Source organism: Nelumbo lutea, chromosome 1 (genome assembly GCF_056320005.1).
Source record: "Nelumbo lutea isolate HS-2025 chromosome 1, American lotus-T2T, whole genome shotgun sequence".
Classification (NCBI taxonomy): Eukaryota; Viridiplantae; Streptophyta; class Magnoliopsida; order Proteales; family Nelumbonaceae; genus Nelumbo; species Nelumbo lutea.
The window spans coordinates 193,535,095-193,557,712 of NC_142684.1; the positions used below are offsets into that span (position 1 = coordinate 193,535,095).

Consider the following 22,618-nt stretch of genomic DNA (forward strand, 5'->3'; position numbering starts at 1 on the left):
CTAAGGAGGACGGAATTCCATGCTTCGATTTGTATAATTTGGGCTTTCAAGAGCTACCTCCTCCACATTGTACACCTGAAATCCTTCATAGAAGGGTTTTAAACGGTGACCATTTACCTTGAAAATCTTATTTGTGGTTGGACTTTGAATTTCAACTGCTCCATAAGGTAAGACATTAGTAACAATAAAAGGTCCAACCCATCGAGAATGCAACTTACCAGGAAAAAGTTTAAGTCTAGAATAAAAAAGAACTTTCTGACCAACAAAGAAAATTTTCCTCAAAATCATTCTGTCATGAAAAACTTTTGTCTTTTCCTTGTAGATTTGCGAACTCTCATAGGCATCATTGCGAATCTCTTCAAGCTCTTGCGATTGCAACTTTCTTAGTTCTCCTGCCTCATCCATGTGCATGTTGCATTGCTTAACCGCCCAATATGCTCTATGTTTTAATCAATAGGGAGATGACATGGTTTACCAAATATCAAGAGGTAAGGAGACATACCTATAGGAGTTTTATAAGCCGTGCGATAAGCCCATAGTGCATCGTCGAGTCTCAAACTCCAATCCTTTCTATTTGGATTGACCGTCTTCTCAAGTATATATTTGATCTCCCTATTGGATACCTCAGCTTTTCCACTCATTTGTGGATGATATGCAGTGGAAATTCGATGGGTTATGTTGTATTTCTTAAATAGAGCCTCTACCACCCGGTTACAAAAGTGAGTGCCTCGGTCACTTATTATTGCTTTCATCATACCAGACCTAGAAAAGATATGGGACTTGACAAAATCTACAACAACTTTAGCGTGGTCAGTCCGGGTAGCCTTAGCTTCTACCCACTTTGCAACATAATCCACAGCTAGTAAAATGTAAACATTACCAAAAGAATAAGAAAACGGACCCATAAAATCTATACCCCATACATCAAATATTTCACATACAAGTATATGAGTAAGCGACATTTGATCTCTATGACTTAAATTGCCCGTCTTTTGGCGTTGTTCACATGCTTTGCAAAACACATGTGAATCATGAAACATAGTAGGCCATGGAGTTTCCCCTTGGGACCGAAATGGCCTCCACGAAACACATATGAATCACGAAACAATCCACATTCTAGCAATTTACGTGCTGTTCTCTTGGGACCGAAATGGCCTCCACAAGCATATGAGTGACAAAATTGAAGAATGGAAGGGATTTCAGTTTCAGACACACACCTTCAAATAATTTGGTCAGAGCAGTGTTTCCACAAATACGGGTCATCCCAAACGTAGTATTTAGCATCACTCTTTACCTTATCTTTTTGGGCTCTTGATAAATCTCCTGGTATTGTTCTAGTAACTAAATAGTTTAACAATGTCAGCGTACCATGGAGTTTCCCCTTGAATTGTAAAAAGATGTTTATCTGGGAAATCATCTTTCAAGGCTGTTGTTGCTTCTTCACTTGTGGTCAGTCTACTAAGATGATCTGCAACCAAATTTTCTACACCCTTCTTGTCACGAATTTCTAAATTAAATTCTTGTAGCAAAAGAATCCAGCCGATGAGCTTTTGTTTTGCTTCCTTCTTAGTTTGCAAATACTTTAGAGCTGCATGGTCAGAATAAACAATCACTTTAGTACCCAATAAATATGGACGGAATTTTTCTAAAGCAAAAACTATAGCTAAAAGTTCTTTTTCCATTGTTGAATAATTGCATTGAGCATTATCAAGGGTTCTTGAAGCATAGTATATTGCATGAGCAGCTCTTCCAACTCTTTGTCCAAGAATGGCACCAACAGCGTAATTGCTTGCATCACACATAATTTCGAAAGGGAGACTCCAATTCGGTGGTTGGATAACTGGGGCTGAGGTTAACAATTCCTTGAGCCTATCAAATGCCACCTTACATGCTTCATCAAAATCAAACGCCACATCTTTTTGGAGTAAATTGCATAAGGGATGAGTTATCTTTGAAAAGTTCTTGATAAACCGCCGATAAAATCCTACAAGTCCAAGAAAAGAATGAACTTCCTGCACACTTGTGGGATAAGGTAAGGATTTAATAACATCTACATTGGCTTTATCAACTTCAATTCCCTTAGAAGAGACTACATGTCCCAAAATGATGCCCTGATCAACCAAGAAATGACATTTTTCATAGTTCAAAACAAGGTTCTTTTCTATGCATCTTTTAAGCACTTTTGTAAGGTTGGATAGACATGAATCAAAAGAATCACCATAGACCGTGAAATCATCCATAAATACCTCTATGATGTTCTCCACATAATCTAAAAATATACTAACCATACATCTTTGAAACGTGGTGGGAGCAATGCAAAGACCAAATGGCATGCGTCGGTAAGCAAATGTACCAAATGGGCATGTGAAGGTAGTCTTTTCCCGGTCTTCTGGTGCAACTGAAATTTGATGAAAACCGTCTCGATTCTCAACTACCATTATACCTAATTTATTTAGAACCACCTGCACTGCACTTACCCACTTACTATCCGAAATTGGATAAATTATTCTAGCATCTAGAATTTTTAAAACTTCTTTCTTTACCACTTCCATCATAGGTGGGTTTAATCGGCGTTGAGCTCTTACTATAGGTTTAGAATCTTCCTCCAATAGTATTTTGTGCATGCATGTAGATGGACTTATCCCCTTGATATCAGCTATAGTCCATCCAATCGCTTTTTCGCACTCCTTGAGCACTCGATTCAGCTTTTCTTCTTCTAAAGCATTACGTTTGGAAGAGATTATTACAAAAAGTGTCTCCCCCTCTCCTAGGAACATATACTTTAGATGACTCGGAAATCATTTCAGCTCCAATTGTGGTACCTGCACAATAGATGGAAGGAGTTTTGTGTGAGATGGAGGCAAGCTAATAAAAGACACATTATGAGTTGTAGGTTTAAGAGATTCCAGCTCAAAAGTTGTGTTTTGTAATTCAGGATTTAGCACAAACTCCTTTTTAGCTTTTTGTAGTTCTTTACGATCAAAATCGTTGTTAAGTGCAACCTTCAATGCATCTTCATCATCCAATTCAAAAGTTCGCTGCACTAAAGAGTCAATAATATTTATAGAAAAAATAGAATGTACATCACTAGGATATCTCATAGCATCATAGATATTAAAATTGATAATCTCACCATCAAATTCCATGGTAAGTGTCCCCTTATGCACATCGATTTTAGTCTTAGATGTCTTAAGAAATGGTCTTCCCAACAAAATTGGAGTTGAATTAGAAAAATTATCTTCTTCCATATCAATCACATAAAAATCAGCAAGAAAGACCAAATCATTGACTTGAACTAACACATCCTCCAAAACCCCCTTTGGATATGTAGTGGATCGATCAGCAAGTTGTAGAATCACACTCGTTTCTTTCAATGGTCCAAGATTCTAAGTTGTGTAAATAGAACGGGGCATGACATTTATTGAAGCTCCTAAATCTAACATTTCTCTTTCAATCTTAATGTTTCCTATCTTACAAGGGATAGTAAACATACATGGATTCTTGCATTTATAAGGTAATTTCTTTTGGAGGATTGCTGAAACATTCTCCCCTATATGAACTTTCTCATCACCTTTCAGCTTTTTCTTAGCAGCACATAACTCCTTGAGAAATTTAGCATAGCGAGGTACTTGCTTAATTGCATCAAGGAGGGGAATATTTACCTCAACCTTGTGAAATATCTCAAGAATATCCTTCTCTTGTTCTCATTTCTTAGATTTGGCAAATCGGCTAGAAAAAGGTGGAGTTGTCACTATGGATTGGGGTTGTTTGCTGCTTGGATCTTTCAGTTGTGTGTCTTGAGTTTGGGGTGGTAATGATTCCTTTTCGATTTTTTCTTCAATTGCATGCTTGGGTACTTCATTGCTAGGCTTTTTCAGCTCTTTTCTACTTCTTAAAGTAATTGCACTGGCATTCTTCTTGGGGTTGACTACGGTTTGTGAGGGTAATTTTCTTGATCCTTGAGATTCCAATTGACTCACAGTAGTCACCAATTAACTCACCTGATTTTCCAAGTTTTGGATGCTTGTCCTTGTCTCCTGTTGAAATTGTTGTGTATTAGTGGCGAGTGCTTTAACAATTTCATCTAAAGACATACCTGGTTTAGAAGATGAGTGTTGTGGAGCCTGTTTTCTAGCTTGATATTGTTGTTGGAAACCGAAGGGCTTGGCTCCATAGCTAAGATTAGGATGATCCCTCCATCCTGAATTGTAAGTATTTGAATAGGGATCGTATCTCCTTTGTGGAAATCCTCCAACAGCATTGGCTTGTTCATAGGGTTCATCTTGAAGTGTAGGGCACATGTCAGTTGAATGACCCATAGTAGAACGAATGCCACAAGTCTTCACTTGTTGTAGGTGGCCCACAACCAATTTTTCCACAAGAGAAGTGAGATACCTAATCGTTGATCAATGGGAGAAGTACTTACCTCATTAACTCTCTTTGGGATGGAATCTTGTCTATTGCAAAACTGTTGTGCATTGGCAGCCATGTTTGAAATTAGTTCCCTTGCTTGAGTAGGAGTTTTATTCACCAACACACCTCCACTTGCAGCATCGATCATACTCCTGTTCATTGGCAATAATCCTTCATAAAAATATTGGATAAGGAGTTGATCAAGAATCTGATGTTGAGGACAACTTGCACAAAGTTGTTTGAATCTCTCCCAATACTCATAGAGAGTTTCTCCACTGAATTGTCTTATCTTACAAATATCCTTCCTAATGTTAGCAGCTCGTGAAGCAGGGAAGAATTTCGCAAGAAATTGCTTCTTCATCTCATTCCATGTAGTAATAGAACCGGAAGGTAGGTAGTAAAGCCAATCCTTAGCTTTTTTAGCTAATGAGAAGGGAAAGGCATGCAACTTGATTTGTTCTTCGATAACACCTTGAGGTTTCATGCTTAAACATACTACATGAAATTCCTTTAACTGTTTGTGGGGATCTACACCTAAAAGTCCATGAAAAGTAGGAAGTAAGTGAATAGGACCAGATTTTAATTCAAAAGGTGCCGTTAGTTCTATATATTCAATGCATAGGGGTAGTTGATTCAAATCTGGTGCAACTAACTCTCTAGGAGTTCTTTCGTCGACATTGGCCATGATTTTTTCTTCAGAATTGCTAGATGAATCGACGAGGTCTGTTGCCAAATTTGCTCTGGGAGATGAGGGCGAGGTTGATTGGCTACGACGTTGCTTGGCTTCTTTCCTCAATCGACGAATCGTGTTCTTGATTTCGAAGTCGTATTGAAGTTCACCTGTACGAGAAGAACGAGGCATTAACCGAGCAAAAGGAAATAAATCTAATTAAAGACACCAATCCCCGACAACGGTGCCAAAATTTGATGGGTGCCGAATCCAACAAAAATAAAAGTCTTGCTCGAAATAGATACTTTTGTATATAGAAATGAGCAAGGTCATATCCACAGAGATTGGGTTGATTTATTCCCAAGAAAAACAGAAAAACGAAATAGGAATTGTAAAAAGGAATTCAAATAAAATAAAGATTAAATCAATAGGAGGCAACTTTTGGTTAAAGGAATAAGTTCATCTTTGATTTATGCAATTGATCATTGATGCAAAGATGAATTCATATATTTATGAGTAAATTGGTTATAACCATTAACAAGCTCTAATACCCAATCTCTCCTTGCTTTTTTGATAACCAAAACAAGCTCTTTGATTACCTCTCTTATTAATAGAAAACCCTAAACAAGCTCTTAGGATTAATCTATCAATAGCATTAGGAATTAGAGAAACCCAATTCTAATCGATGAACATGCAAGCTCGGTTCATCTAAATCAGATCATATATTTTTATAACATAAATAAAAAACTTGTCCATAATCAATTTATGTTATCCACCACAAAGATTAAATCTAACAAACATATACGAATTTGATGATCTAATTGGCAATAAACTATTTCATCAATTGAGCAATGGATTCTTTTTGCTCAATCAATAAAAATAATCATCACAGTAAATTACAAAAAATATATGAATACTCAAGAAACAATGAACTGATAAAATCAATTAAATCTCACAATTGTTGTAGAATCAAAGCTTCCTTAACCTTCAACCAGAAAATAAGAGTTTAGTCGCTCTTCATGGAGAAAACGCAGTTCCAAGACAAAAAGAATGTATTCAACTTCCAAGATGTCATTCTTGCTATTCTATCCCCCCTTATATAGCCTTAGAGAGGCTGTTTCCAGCATCTCTTAGGAGTTCTTCCTCAAATAGAAGTCTACCCTCATTAAGGGATAATGATCACCCCAATCTAATCTATTATCATCCCTAAATAGGAATAAGAATTCTAATTAAAATGAGACTCTGACTCTTTTCAGAAATACAATATGAAATAAACTCTAATAAATTCTAATAATTCACGCCTCCAATTTAGCTGAATTCCACAAGGTGTGAGATTGATAGAGCATGCCCACGTCTTGCATGCTCAAGCCTTCTACCAAAATCATGCTAATCTCCTTCCAAAGTGTTGGAAATTCACCAATCGATGCTAGGATTGTGCTTCAAGCTCCTTTCAACTCCATTTTCCAATTTTCTAAAATAAAACACAATTAAATCTATCAATTAAGTGCAAATTGCCAATAAAATAAGAAGTAAAAATATAAATAATATGGAAATTATGCACTCTATCATTGAACTTGCTTGGAAATCAAAAGAACATCGATAAATGAACTTACCCAAATAAGTGGCATTGTGAAAAACAAAGAAGGCCTAAGGTATTGATTCATATTGTTCACAATAATCCATCCTACTACCCTTGGTCTCTATGGTATTGGCTTGTGGCTAAGGGTGTTCAAATTCGATTATAAAACCGAAAACCAAAACCTTAATAAGCCACGGTTTAGTTAATTCGGTTTTCAGTTTTGTTCGGTTATAAAATTTTAGAAATTTCGATTTTCAGTTCGGCTATTGATTCATATTGTAGCTAAAATGCCCCTATGAACACTAAGCTTTTAATTACAAAAATGATATAAATCCTTAAAATAAGGAATGCCAAATGTAGCCTTAGCTTGTGAATCATTTGGAGTCATCATTGTTTTCCAACTGGTGATATTCCCTTTGCGCATCTAAGCATTTAATTTGAGATCAAAGATGGGGTTTTCCCTTTATTTGTCTTAAGCTTTTGTTGTTGCATCATATGTTTTTAGTGTTTATTATGCTAATGAACATGTTTATGGCTTCTTAGAGAGGTAAGGTTTTTATATGTTTCCATAGGTTTTGTTTATATTAATAAGGGTCATTTACTAAAAACCCCCTATAGTTTCATGGATTTACTAAAATCTACCTTACAATTTATGTTTTACTAAAACACCCCTATATTTTGCAATCAATTTACTTAATCGACCTTCCATTAGATGATAGTGGAAAATGACAGCTTTAACCCTAATGTCCATTTGAATAAATTCAATAAAAAAGAAAATGAAAATGAAAATACCACTCTATTTGACTCTATTTGGTCAACTTTGTTTTTCTGTATGAAAAGGTATTAGGGGTACTTTTGGAATAAACAGCCATGGGACCATGACCTTGAACATTTTCCACTCAATTTAGGTTATAATGTTACTATTTTCAAATGGAAAAACAAACACTTCTTAGTGAAAGATCGATTAAGTAAATAGGTAGCAAATTATCGAGATGTTTTAGTAAAATAAAAATTATAGGATAGATTTAAGTAAATCTGTAAAACTATAGGGGTGTTCTAATAAATGACCCTACTAATAAAGAATGGCGTTTCCTGCACAAGGGGTAAAGTTTGGAGTTTAAAAAAATGATTTAATGAATCTTATCAAGGTTATAAATAGTATCATACTATAATTTAAATTCAATTAATAAATCTATTTTCAACTGAATCAAATCTATGTTGTACTATGCTGGACTGGGTTCAGACCCAACAGGTTGGCCAAATTTAAGCCATAGGCAGTCAGCCTGCCCTGAGGTTAAACCCATAGTTCAGTAGCTATTGATGGGTCATGAAAAACTCTTGGCTTGGACCTTCTCTGTCTTTAATTTCTGACACCGGATATGCTCCTCGCTTGGTTGTATATCACTTATCATGAAATCAATTTGGTCCGTCCAAATTGATTTTGATTTGGGGTCAAATCCAAAACCAGTCCATTGACACCCCTAACTCCATGTGTTAAATCCCTGGTCCACCAATGTGGCTGTGGCATCATATTCCCACTACCTGAATAATGGCCACTTAATTAATACGGGACAAGGCTGCTAGGCTTTGATTTGAATTAGGGAACTAAATTAGATTTGAATTATAATTAAACAACATAAGGGTGTTTGGCAATGTGTTATTTTTGCTGCTTTTTTTTTTTTTAAATAAAACCAAAATACCCCGTAATTTGAATTAAGAAACCCTTACCAATTTATTTATATTTTTAATTAATTATTTTTTCCTCAAGTTTGAGGAGACAAAGGGTAACACCTGGCAAAAGTGAAGACTGAAGATTCCCTATGGTGGCACATAATCGACACTGGATTGATGAGTGTCTTGGCGAATAGCAGCCTGCCCTACTGGGGACAATTCATAAACCTTAGCATAAACAACCAAAAGAAAAAGAATCTTAGCCCACATCAATCCATACCCCACCTTGTGTTGTCTTTTTTGCCAAACTAATTTTAGCCATTCAATATTTGAATTTGTTTAATTGTAAAAAAAACTGTCTACATAGAAGGGCTTATTTTAACAGATGGCGACACTTCCAAACTGAAACTTTCACTTGACTAAGGATTAGTTGGTGAACATGTATGAGCCTTTTCTTTTCTCAAAAGTGGTTACTCTTTTGGCCCATTATAATTTTGTCACATTAGCCAATTTGGTAAATCACTATGAAATTGAATTTGGTAGAACGATCCCACACAAACTCTGCATAGAAATCAGTCATTGTTTATGCTTGATAGAGAATTTCTTCAAATTGGGAGGGTGATGATTTTCAAAGTGATTTTTGACATAATAAGAAATTACTTAAGCGTCTATAATTTAACAATGAATATGATATTAAATCAAACTGATTTATATAATTGAATCCATATAGTTGGGATAAGGCTTTTATGGTGATAGTTATGTGTAATGCCCAAATCAATGATTTGCCCACCAAATGTGAGATGCATTTCCTTTATTGGTTGAGAGATTAAGTATTGTCTCAAGTGCCTTGACATAGGTGATTCTTGAGTAGTAGTGTGTAATGCCACTTGCTAGTTAAAGACAATGTTTTCTGGTGTAATGTCTTTTTTAAGGGGACTTCAATTAATATGGCTCAACTGGCCTGAGTTGTAGGCATGTTGGGTAAGCATAATGAGTGAGTATGTAATAACTGTGTGACACGTATCCTAATTAATGTGTTTTTCATTCAAACGCTTTTGTTTCGTTAGACAAATTATCTATTATTTTATCATCTTTGTCAAAATAATTAAAAATAAAAATAATAAAAAGAAAAACATAAATGAGTCCCAATTCCCAATAGGTTTATGTTAAATAGGATTTGGATTCGAAAGAATTTTCTCTTTAAATCCACTAAAATTTCAATTAGTCATTACCTAGGACCGATTGAAGCTTTATAAATGACAAATAAAAATAAAAATTGTTAAATTATACAAATTTTTAAATAAAAAGTTATTATTGACCAAAAATTCTAAACCCTCTATTATCAGACTCACACATTTTCCCTAAACCAACCATTATTAACCTTAGGCAACTGTAGATTAGCTATTACTAACAAAATTCTAATTTGTATTTGCTCAATAAATAGATTAAAATTAGAATCTGGATTTTTTTGCCTTAATTGCTGAGTTCCAAACTCCAATTCGTCTCCCAATCCTGAAACTCCAACATCCCCGTCTGCTCCAGCAACATTTCCCACTTTGCCTAAATTCCTCAACAGAAAACCCTACTCTACAAACCCTAAATCTCATCGCTAAAGCCCGCACCTTGTTGATGCCTGAACCATAAACCCCTAGCTTCCATAACCCCTCTGGATCTCCCACTACAAACACTAGGTTTTCTCGCAATGAAGTTCTATTTTGTTCCTCATATGCATGAAATTCATGAACATTCGTCTAACACCTAGCAAATTGGCAAAAATCCCAAATTTTCCAACCGGTTACAGTTGCCCAATCAAAGAAGAAGAAGAAGAAACAATCGAAAAATATAAGCAATAAAGGTAATCAGAAATCTCGTGTAGAGAGTGCCGCTCATCGCAATGAAGTTCTAATTTGTTCCTCATATGCATGAAATTCATGAACATTCGTCTAACACCTAGTAAATTGGCAAAAATCCCAAATTTTCCAACCGATTACAGTTGCCCAATCAAAGAAGAAGAAGAAAAGAAGAAACAATCGAAAAATACAAGCAATAAAGGTAATCAGAAATCTCGTGTGGAAAGTGCCGCTCATCGCATCGAATGATGCTGCGTTCGCACAAGATATTCATCATCCCACAGTATCCATCGAAGAGAACGGTCTAGATCCACCAAGACACTAACTGCCTACCATACAAACAACGCAGTACAGAGCTCTCTCCTCTCTGTATCAAATCAAAGAGTGATACGCAGTACGAAGCTTCCATGAAGAAGAAGAAGAAAAGAGAAACTCCCAACTAACGTCTCTTTCCCAATCTCCACATCGTTTTTGCCCCTCTTGTCCAGAAAGAGATGCATTTTATAGACATACGCAAATTCTATATTGTTGCCCTGGAGGTAGGACAAGTTACAGGCAGCATCGGACAGATCTCGCACACTGGCGAAAGATAAATCTCGGAGGTTTTGAAAAAAAAAAGAGGGCAAGGTGAGAAGAAATCTCGCCATCGCCAAAATGCATTTCTGTCTTTAGTTCGAAAAACTACAAAAATTTTGAAAGCCTTGGGTGAAGATAGAAAGAGAGAGATCTGATAGGAAGTTAGGAACAATCGCGTTTTAATTATATAGAATTTTCTTTTGGGTATTAATCAACCCATGAATCTCCCATAGGGGCCGTTACTTTTTTCATGAACAATATAACATCACATCATTAACCAGTATTTATACATAACTCTTTTTCTTTCAAATACAATGGTAACAAGATTCGAAATGGCATCTACATTGGGACAAATTATCCAGCATACCAACTAAATACGTCATAAGAAAGAATCAAAAGGTTTTAATTAACGGAACCAATTTGAGCCCAAAAATCCTTATCAAGTGGTTGAATGAACCCCTCTCTTTAGAGTCTAGACCCTGGATTATCTCCGAGAGGATATTGAGCCAATCATGATTGTCCATGTCGATGATCTAATAGCCAATAAACATTTTTTTTTGCAAGCTAAACGAAATGCATCACTTTGGAAATAGAAAGCTTACGTGCCCGTTTTGTCTAGAGTTGAACTGAACTGTAATTTTAGATTTACATGCCATATAAGCACAAGAAATTTGGTTGAGTCTTCTCATTAATGTTTTTATCCTTGGCTGATAGCCAATAAACTGACATAGATATTTATAAGAGATTTGATCAATCAATAGGCTTAGTTTGGAAAGAGTACAAATGCAAATATGTACTGATGATGTGCGATTTGGTGCTCCCTCAAGACAAATAGCTCGAATGTCAGACTAAGTAGTCACCTGGTCAAGCTGCAAGAAAGTGCTTATTAGAGTGTTCGGATAACTTGGCCCAAGGTGGGCACTCCGATGCTTAAATTAGCAAGATGGTAGTTGTTTGCAAGAAAGCAAGAGAGCTATATAATTGCGAAAGCTAAATCGTGCATGCCTTGTGAGGTTGGAAGTGAGGCCCCTATATAGGCGAGCTGACGTGAGCCTCACGAAATGCATTCGGGATCTCCAACCTGTCTGGTTCGAAGGTGGTTTCCCGCCTAGAGGTGGACTCTGCGTAAGTGAGTAATTTTTATTCAATCCCGCCCAAAGCGGGCGGGGTGATTACCAGCTATTTCAACGTGGTGTCGTGATCTTAGGGAATTCGGAGGCGATAGCCCGCTTAAGGGGACGTCGCTCGGCACGTCAGGCAGGTCGCTAACCGGAGTCGGGTCAAATCAATGAAAGTAGATCGTCTCTTACACCAACCTGAGGTCTTGCCTGGTTATTCACAGTTCAGCTTTTGGCTTGGCTCAAAAACTCGCAAGTTCGAGCTTGGATTGGCTCAAGCTTGACTATGAGCCAAGCTTCCTATAAAAATTATTTATTATCATACATATAAAAAATAAAAATATTATATATAATATTTATTATTGTACATATAAAAAATAAAAACATATTTATAAAAAAATTATTTTTATTTTATATATAGAAGCATAATAATTAAAAAATTATTTATTACGATACATATAATAAATCTATTTATTATATATATTGGGCTCGATTAGGGTTGCGAGCATCATGAGTTGAGCTTCATTGGGCTCTAGTTGGCTCTTAGCAAACAAACCTATTTATTGGGCTCGAACTCGGCTCAAAACTTGGTTTAAACCAAGCCAAATCAAACTTGTCACAAGCCTCGTGAAAAGCTTGATTTGTTTCCACCCTTACTATTGAGTAAAGCAAAAGTATTCTTGCCACTCATGTGGCTGATATACTATGAGGTCAGGAAATAGCTCTGCTAGTCAGGTTATTTAGGTGGTGTATGGTGTGTCTTTTCAGTACGTCTTTCAGTTTGTAGGAAGTTTAAAAGACCAAAAAATGGTATTTTCTTGTTTGGTATCACGTAGACCGAAAGACCCAAGATGAGCGTGTAGAAACATTAAAAAGGCCAAATTTTGTGAAATTTCAAATGAACTTTTTGGTCTTTGCATTGTAAATAACCTTTCCACTTGTTTTTAATGGCCAGTAGACTACAACATGAACCAAATAATCATGATCTTTAAAGGAAATATTATGTTTGTGCCTTAAGTTGAGAAAAAAACCTAAAGGCAAAATTTATAGTGGTTTGTGGTGGAAGCTAGCATACCCAATCTATAGCTTATGGGTCCAACCCGAATATAAAAAGTAATATATCTTAGGATTTTCTCTTGTATACTAGTGTTTGGCTTGAGAGAGAAGTCAAGTGACTTTGGATGTATTTAGGGTTTAGGTTTCTTGTGGGTGAGGTGCTGAGTGCTTAGCTTTGTACTCTTTTCCATTGTTGTTTTTATAGTGATTTTTTCTCCTCCTTCACCCGTGAACATAGTCTATAGGCCAAACCACATAAATCTGTATGTTTTCTCTATTTATTTGTCTTTATCTTTGTTTTTCTTTAGTTTTTTATATCATTCAAATCAGTATTTCTAGATTTTGCGCTATAGAAAATACATTAAAATTTTAGTGTCTACTTGTTTATTAGGCTGTTGAAATTCTCAATATAGCGTGACGTATAGGACCAATTTGGATTTGCACAATCCGAAGGGTCTGCCAAGGGCAATGGATGGTTCAGTTTCTTGTGGGGGATTTATGGGGTCATCTAGAAACTTACAGAACAAAACCCTCTTTTTTTAAGGTCCCAATTTCATGGGAATCTCACCATGAATCTAGCAGCAAACCTTATCCTTAGGCCAAACCCATGAACCCCATCCTAACAGAAATCTCTTGCTCGTCTCATCAATCATCCTTGTGATTAATCTTGTTAGAATCAGGTGCAATCTAAAACCAGAAGTTCTACTGGGTCACGGTTTTAACCAATGGCAAGATCATTCTGCCCATAGAAATCCATCCAAAGTTGGGACCAGAAAAAGCTTATGGGTTTTATTGGTTCCCATGTTAATGAATCAATCAAAAAAATTAAGAAAAAAGTGTCCATCACCCATCAGGTTCCTGAGTAGGGCTGTTTATGGGGGTCACCCGAACTTGAAATCGAAACCAATACAGTGTTAAGCAAAACCGACCTAGTCGGTTTGAGTCGAGTTGAATCGGTTTCAGCTTTAAGTTCAATCATGCTCAACAAAAACTCAACTGCAATATATATGTGGGGACTGTGGCACCACAATTTAGACTTTGGAGAGGAGAAGAAGAGCAAAACCCATATATATTAATAATGCCTATTATAGAGGTATATATGTTTTATATCTTTTTAGTAATTAAGTTTTATCTCCAAAACCACCAACCTATCCCTTTGATTATATATTCATTTTGAAGTTTAGTTGTCTTAATTGGGATTTGGGTGAATTTTGTAGGGAGACTTCAGGACAGTTAATTACAATAATTAATTTAGCTAATGTAATAGATTTGAAGAGGGACAACTAGTTATGGGGGCTTAATTAATTTAAACTTCCTAAAGGGACAATTAGTCGATTCGGTTCGGATCGATTTCGGTTTTTATACAAGAAAATCGAAACCAACCCAAACCATTGGTTTATAATGCTTTACAACCCGAAACCGACCCGTGCGGAAGATGACCCGGCCGACTCGGATTGGGTTGGTCCAGGTTGAACGGTTTGATCGGGTTGGGCCTTCTTATGAACAGCTCTATTCCTGAGTGCTTGATACCTAGGCCTTAGAAAAGAGGTTAGATCTAGTCCATCTCCATACTGGGCTTATGGGCCTATATATTAGGCTGGTCTAACAATGATAAAAACCTATTGACATTTGATTTTAGTGCTACTTTTGTCCATTACAATTCGATTCATGTATTTACATGCATAATGGTTTTTCTTTATTAGATGCCTCCAATAAAGAAGTTCTTCCATACCCCCAGTCTCTGCATAATCAATTATCTTAATGAGTTGGTCTAAACTCAAATTGAATCAAATATTTGATAGTGATAACCAGTCTTCAACGAGTTATAATTCAATTACATTCGACTGTTTATTCAAGCAACCTAACCATACTAATCAACACCTGATAAACACTAAGGCCGATCCATGAGGTTGATTACACGGTATCTCATTTGCACATGCCACAATACTGCATCAAATAACCTTAAGACGGAACCAACCTCTTGGTCCTCTTCTATCATTGATAAGGCTGTGAATTGGGCCGGCTTGGCCAAGGGCATTTCTTGAGTTTTTGAACAGATAGGCCCAGTTGTATAAAACTAATGACAGGCCTGGATGCCCAATGTTCAATTTGGGCCCAGTGTGGGTTGACCTATATATGTGAGATAGGTTTTCTATTTTGGTTGTTATATTATATATTTTGATTTAAAGAAGCTGGTTTTCCTGGTTCAGCGTTGCAACAATGGGTTGATGGTGCATGTAGGGAAAATCCGGGCTTACTGCCAATGGTGGTTGGTCGTGATAATTGTAACCATTCACCTTTGCTTCTCTTGTTTTAATGCATGAATACAGAAACTATTGCTGAATATAGAGCCATTCTTGTATGGATACATAAACTATTGCTGAATATAGAGCCATTCTTGTATGGACACACAAACTATTGCTGAATATCGAGCCCTTCTTGAGGGCCTTAACCATGTAGTGTCATTGGGGTGCACCAAGATTGTTATTGTGTTGGATTAATTATTAGGCCCTGTACGTTTTTGGGGAAATATATAGAATCTTTTCCATTGGCAATCACCACAAATTAGGTTGTAGAAATATATATATATATATATATCTTCACTAGCCTCCTCCACCATGTGCCTCCATCACCTCCATTAAAAATTTCCACTCCATTTTAACATATGCCTACCATGATTTTCTTTTTTCCTTTCCATACAATGCAAAACCTCTTGGTCGACTATAACGTTATCAATTATTTGATGTTTAGGTACAAAAGCTGCTTGCCATGGAGAAATTAATTTATCAATTGTCATTTTATGACTATTAGTTAATATTTTTGAAAAAATTTTATACATTACATTACATAGACTAATAGGCCTAAGAAATATATTTTACCTTAGGAATAAAAATTATATTTGTAAAATTAATTTTTAGTAACATCTCATCACCAAGGAATAATGATTGAATAAAAGAAACCACATCATGTCCAATAATCAACCAAGATTTATGGAAAAAAAGGATGCAAACATACCATGGGTGCCTTTAACTTCCCAATTTGGAATTTAGTGTCACATATCCCCTTGTTGAAGGTACTCTAGTCAGTGCCTCTTATCTTCGATAGAAAAAAGTAGTTGTAGTAGTTCTCTAATTGTAGGAGACATAACAAGTTGTGAAGAGGAGAATAATTCTGAAAAATACTTCACAAATAACTCTTGCATTTCCTTTATATCCTCCATCCACCCCACATCTTCCTTTTTTAAACGCACTATATTTAGTCTTCTTCTATTTACTATTGTAGAAAGATGAAAAAGCTCCGTATTAAAATCTCCTAACAGGAAGTGATTTTCATTTACCAACTTTATAGTGCTTTTTTTTTTCTGTAAACTTTGTGCCCCGTGGTAAACTTAGTTTCTCTGTATATATATCCATCTCCTAGGTGGTTAAGTAACTTTTCCCACCTGGGGGGAGTTTACAAAATATAATGAGACAAATTTGCCCATTCAAATATTAGGTTTTTATGGGTAAAAAGTCATTATTGAACTTACTTGGAAATCAAAAGAACATGACTAAATGAACTTACCCAAATAAGTGACATTGTGAAAAACGGACCAGGCCTAAGGTATTGATTCATAATGCTCAAAATAATCCATCCTACTACCCTTGGTCTCTATGGTATTGGCTTGTGGCTAGGGGTGTTCAAATTCGATTATAAAACCAAAAACCAAAAACCAAACCAAATCGAACCGAATAAGCCACTTCGGTTTGGTTAATTCGGTTTTTAGTTTTGTTCGGTTTTAAGGTTTTAGAAATTTCGATTTCAGTTCAGTTTGAGAAAAAAATTCAACCAAACTGAACTGAAAACCAAATTAACCAAAATACAATACATATATTCATATTCTAATTATAAATATTCATATTAATATTAACATTAATGTTTATATTAATAATAATATATGATATCTATTTTAACTATAAATGTTGATATATTTTAATAATAATTATTAACATAAATATAAAATACATTTATATTTTATCTAACCAATTCAATTGAATTTGGTTCGGTTCATGAAAATGACCTAACATAAATATCGGTTAGGTTCAATTTTCCAATTGAACCGATCGAATGAACACCCCTACTTGTGGCAATCAAAGAACTATTAAGATGCCTAGATTATCATTTTCAGCATTGCTATAGAGAAAGGAATCGAATGACTGACTCTCTTGCCAACTTAGGCTGCATTTGGCATTCCTTATTTTTAAGGATTTATCTCCTTTTTGTAGATAAAGTGCCCCTATGAACACTAAGCTTTTAACTACAAAAATGAGATAAATCCTTAAAATAAGGAATGCCAAATGCAGCCTTAGCTTCTGAATCATATGGAGTCATCATTGTTTTCCAACTGGTGATATTCCCTTTGCCTATCTAAGCGTTTAATTTGAGATCAAAGATGTGGTTTGCCCTTTATTTGTCTTAAGATTTTAGTGTTGCATCATATGTTTTTTATTGTTTATTATGCTAATGAATATGTGTATGGCTTCTTAGAGAGGTAAGGTTTTTATATGTTTCCATAGGATTTGTTTATATTAATAACGGTCATTTACTAAAAAACCCCTATAGTTTCATGGATTTACTAAAATCCACCTTATATTTTATATTTTATTAAAACACACCTATAGTTTGCAGTTGATTTTCCATTAGATGATAGTGAAAAATGACAGTTTTAACCCTAATGTCCATTTGAATAAATTGAATAAAAAAGAAAATGAAAATGAAAATACCATTTTTCCCCTAATAAGATATGAGCAACCACTCTATTTGACTCTATTTGGTCAATTTTGTTTTTTTGTATGAAAAAGTATTAGGGGTGCTTTTGGAATAAACAGCCATATGACCATGCCCTTGAACATTTTCCACTCAATTTAGGTTATAATGTTACTATTTTCAGATGGAAAAATAAACACCTCTTAGTGAAAGGTCGATTAAGTAAATAGGTTGCAAACTATAGGAGAGTTTTAATAAAATAAAAACTATAGGATATGTTTAGATAAATCCATTAAACAATAGAGGTGTTCTAGTAAATAACTCTTGGCTTGGACCCAACAGGTTGGCCAAATTTAGGCCTTAGGGCAGTCTGCCTGCCCTGAGGTTAAACCCATAGTTTAGTAGCTATTGATGGGTCATGAAAAACTCTTGGCTTGGACCTTCTCTGTCTTTAATTTCTGAGACCGGATCTGCTCCTCGCTTGATTGTGTATCAATCAATCACAAGTAAACACACTAGTGCTCCATATATATACTGTCGTATAGACCCTATGAATATATAACAGTATAAGACTGACGTACTCACTCTTGATTGATTATATAGCAAATAATATAGCAGCCAAGAGATTAGCAGATACCCAATTACTTCTTTCTGAAAATTGATGTGATCCATATAGCGATTGGTTAAATGCATCATCTTCGAACTCCATGAACCTGGCACATTATGTTGCCCCAAAAGCAATGCAATATCAGTTTTAAGTTGGTTCTCATTTGCCAGTCAGACTTGATACACTGAGTCTTTTCATTACAACGTGGAGGGAACAAGATGGCTAATCCAATATCTTTCTTTAAATTGGAAATTTTAATTTTTGGATTACTTCATGAAGGAGTGTCAATTAGAGTGGATTTGGTCCAATACAATTCAGTTCAATGTAAGTCTGCTACAAATGGATCGGATTCAATCCATCCAACGAAAATTTTGAACAATTTTGGACTGATCCAATTCAATGCTTGAGTCATTCAATCTGTTCAAATTATATATTATATTATATATATTCAATGTCTTATTGGTCCATCTAAATTAATTTTGATTTGGATGGGGTAAAATCCAAAATCAGTCCATTGACACCCCTAGCTCCATGTGTTAAATCCCTGGTCCACCAATGTGTGGTTGTGGCATCATATTCCCACTAGCTGAATAATGACCACTTAATTAATACGGGGCAAGGCTAGGCTTTTATTTGAATTAGGGGACTGAATTAGATTTGAATTATAATTAAACAACATAAGGGTATTTCGCAATGTGTTATTTTTGCTGTTATTTTTTTTTTCAAAAGCAAAACCAAGCATATTGTTGAATACCCCCGTAATTTGAGTTAGGAAACCCTTGCCAATTTATTTATATTTTTAATTAATCATTTTTTCCTCAAGTTGGAGGAGACAAAGGGTAAGACCTGGCAAAGGTGAAGACTGAAGATTCCCTATGATGGCACATGATCGTCTCTGGATTGATGAGTGTCCACCTTTTCTGTTTAAGTACCAGAGAAGTAGCATAACTCACAGGTCTTGGCGTATAGCAGCCTGCCCTACTGGGGACAATTCACAAACCTTAGCATAAACCACCTAAAGGAAAAGAATCTTAGCCCACATCAATCCATACCCCACCTTGTGTTGTTTTTTTTGCCCAACTAATTTTAGCCGTTCAATATTTGAATTTGTTTAATTGTAAAAAAAAAAAAAACTGTCTACATAGAAGGGCTTATTTTAACAGATGGCGACACTTCCAAGCTGAAACTTTCACATCACTAAGGATGAGATGGTGAACATGTGGAGCCTTTTCTTTTATCAAAGGTGGTTACTCTTTTGGCCCATTATAATCCTGTCACATTAGCCAATTTGGTAAATCACTATGAAATTGAATTTGGTAGAACGATTTCACACAAACTCAGTAGAGAAATCAGTCATTCTTTATGCTTGATAGAGAATTTCTTTAAATTTGGAGGGTGATGATTTTCAAAGTGATTTTTGACATAATAAGAAATGATTTAAGCGTCTATAATTTAACAATGAATATGATATTAAACCAAACTGATTTATATAGTTGGGATAAGACTTTTATGGTGATAGTTATGTGTAATGTCCAAATCAATGATTTGCCCGCGAAATGCGAGATGATTCTTGAGTATTTCCTTGTTTGGTTGAGAAATTGAGTATTTCCTCAAGTGCCTTGACATAGGTGATTCTTGACTAGTAGTGTGTAATGTCACTTTCTAGCTAGAGACAATGTTTTCTAGTGTAATGTCTTTTTTAAGGGGATTTCATTTAGTTTGGCTCAACTGCCTGAGTTGCAATATGAACCATTTGAAAAGTTTTTATTTTTATACAGTATTTTGAACGGGTCCGGATGTAGTAGGCATGTTGGGTAAGCACAATGAGTGAACATTAATGATGCGCAATCCGGCCACTCCTAGCTGGAAGCGACAAGGCTTTTAGTTGGTGATGGGCAAGAGATACCTGCAAGAAGAACGAAGGGACCCGGGGTTGAACACCCGGCGGGGACTCTCCGATGCTTAAGTTAGAACTCGGTAGCGAGCTGAGAAAGAGAATGAGTACGCAAGAAGATGAGAGCTAGAGAGTGGTGAATATGCGATACCTTTGCCTCTGAGGGGTCGGAGTGCTTATATACTGGCATCTAACAGGTTCGGTGGGGTTGATCCCAAATCCCTGCTGTGGCGATCCACTGTTAGGATGTACCTCAGAGTGGCTGACAGTTACTATCAAGGCCGAGAGCAGGCGGGCTATAGTAACCGTTGCATGGTACGGTCCCACCAGCCGGGAGACAACCTGTAGACACGACGCCGCCAGGTGGGAGACAAGGGTGCAGCCTTCTGAACTGGTAGGCACTGCACCGTTAGACGAGGGAAGCGGGAGCAGTCTGGTAGGTACGGCTTTGTCAGATGAGAAACTTCTCGTATACGCCGAGCCACCCCGTAGCGAGCTACCTTGTGACGAGCTACTGGTGGTGTGCCAAGGCGATTCTGCCTGAGGCGAGTTGTCTTCGAGGTGGCCCACTTGCTTGGGACTGGGACTTAGTTCGTCCATGCCGTAGAGGGGACTGGGACTTAGTTTGCCCAGGTGGATTGACTTGGTGTCCACTCTGGGCCGATGGTCACAGGTAGTACTGCCTTAGATTGCTAATGTTCCAGGCTTGGGGTACTTTGCTTTTCTTTCAACTTTTCAAGCTTGAATGTGCCTTCCCCGAGTATTCATTTTACCCGGTAGGGACCTTCCCAGTTCGGCCCCAGCTTACCCGCTCCGGGCTCAGGTACCATTACTTTCCAAATGACCAGGTCGCCTACACGAAAGTGCCGCTTTCTGACCCGATTGTTATAGTACCGAGCCACCTTTTGCTGGTATGATGTGGTTCGGATATACATGAGGTCCCGTACCTCTTCTATTAGGTCGAGGTTGGTGTGGAGCTTGTCATCATTGGCCTCTTTGTCGTACGCTTCTAAGCGTAACGTGGGTACTTCGATTTCGGCCAGGATTACCGCCTCTGTGCTGTAGGTGAGGTTAAAGGGGGTTTCACCCGTGGTAGTCTTGGTAGTAGTTCAGTAAGCCTGTAGTACACTAAGCAGATCGTCCACCCATAACCCGTAGCTTGAGCTAAGCGGGCCTTCAGTCCACGGAGTATAGTTTTGTTGTATCCCCATCTCGGCGCACTAGTCTTGAAACTTGATATCTTCAAACTGATTGCCATTAACTGAGATGAGCACTCGAGGTAGTTTGAAGCGGCATACTACATTCTTCTAGAAAAAAATTTGTACTGTTCGAGCTATGATTGTCACTAGGGGTTCCGCCTCTACCCATTTTGTGAAGTAATCCACTGCTACCACCAGGAATTTTCTCTGTCTTGTCGCTGGTGGGAATGGTCCAAGAATGTCGATTCCCCACTATGCGAAGGGCCATGGGCTGGTGAGGTACTTAGGCCGATAGCGGGTTGGTGATGGATATTGGCATGCCTCTGGCATTTATCACATTTCTTGACGAGCTCGAGTGCATCTGCTTTCATCGTTTGCTAGTAGTATCCTTGCCGCAATGCTTTCTAGGCAAGGACCCTGCCCCCCAAGTGTCCGCCGCACAGCCCTTCATGAGTGTCGCGGAGAATGAGCTCGGCCTTAGAGGGTCATAAACAACGCAAGTAGGGGAGCATGTAGGTTCTTTTGTATAGCCATCCGTCTATAATGACGTACTTGGCTGCTTATCTCTCTACCCTTCTGGCTACATTGCGATCTGCAGGGAGGGTCCCGTGTAGCAGGTAGCTCGTGAGTGGGTTAATCCAGGTCGGTTCCGCTTGCATAACAAAAGCTACCTCCTTTGCCCCCCCCCCTCGAGAATGATAGGTGGTCGAGGCAAGTTCTCTATAAACACGGTCCTCATGGAATTGCTACTTGTACTAGCTAACTGGGATAATGCATCGGCCTCAGCGTTCTCAGATCATAGAATTTGCCTGATGATGTACGATTGGAAGTCGCATAGAACCTCCTTGGCCTTGGCAAGGTAGGCGGCCATGGTGGGGTCGCGAGCTTTGTAATCGCCAGTTACCTGGTTAACCATGAGCTGTGAGTCGCTGCAGATGAAGAGGTGCTTCGCTTGTACTTCATTTGCTAGCATGAGTCCGGCTATCAATGCTTTGTATTCCGCTTCGTTGTTGGATGTCATGAACTCAAAGCGGAGCGCTTACTCCAGCTTCGCTCTGCCTGGTCCATATAAGATGACTCCGGCACCGCTTCCTTGCTGATTCGACGAATCGTCTATGTGAAGGATCCAAGGCTCTTCGTCCCAAGTTGACTTCATTCTAATTGGGGCTGGTTTCACACTGGTAGAGGCTTCCTTCACGTACTTGATTTCCATCAGTTCGGGCGTTGTGGTGTTGAAAG

General features: G+C 37.2%; 1 protein-coding gene across 1 annotated transcript; it reads right to left on the reverse strand.

Annotated features, from left to right (window-relative positions):
• On the reverse strand, positions 1–405 carry LOC148880115 (uncharacterized). The gene has a single exon (XM_088976059.1). It carries the CDS (start codon positions 403–405, stop codon positions 1–3), a length of 405 nt encoding a protein of 134 aa, XP_088832185.1.
• Between the last annotated feature and the right edge of the window lie 22,213 nt (positions 406–22,618).

Coding starts and splice junctions, on each gene's coding strand:
- LOC148880115 (XM_088976059.1), bottom strand. CDS start 405: ATGGATGAGGCAGGAGAACTAAGAAAGTTGCAATCGCAAGAGCTTGAA.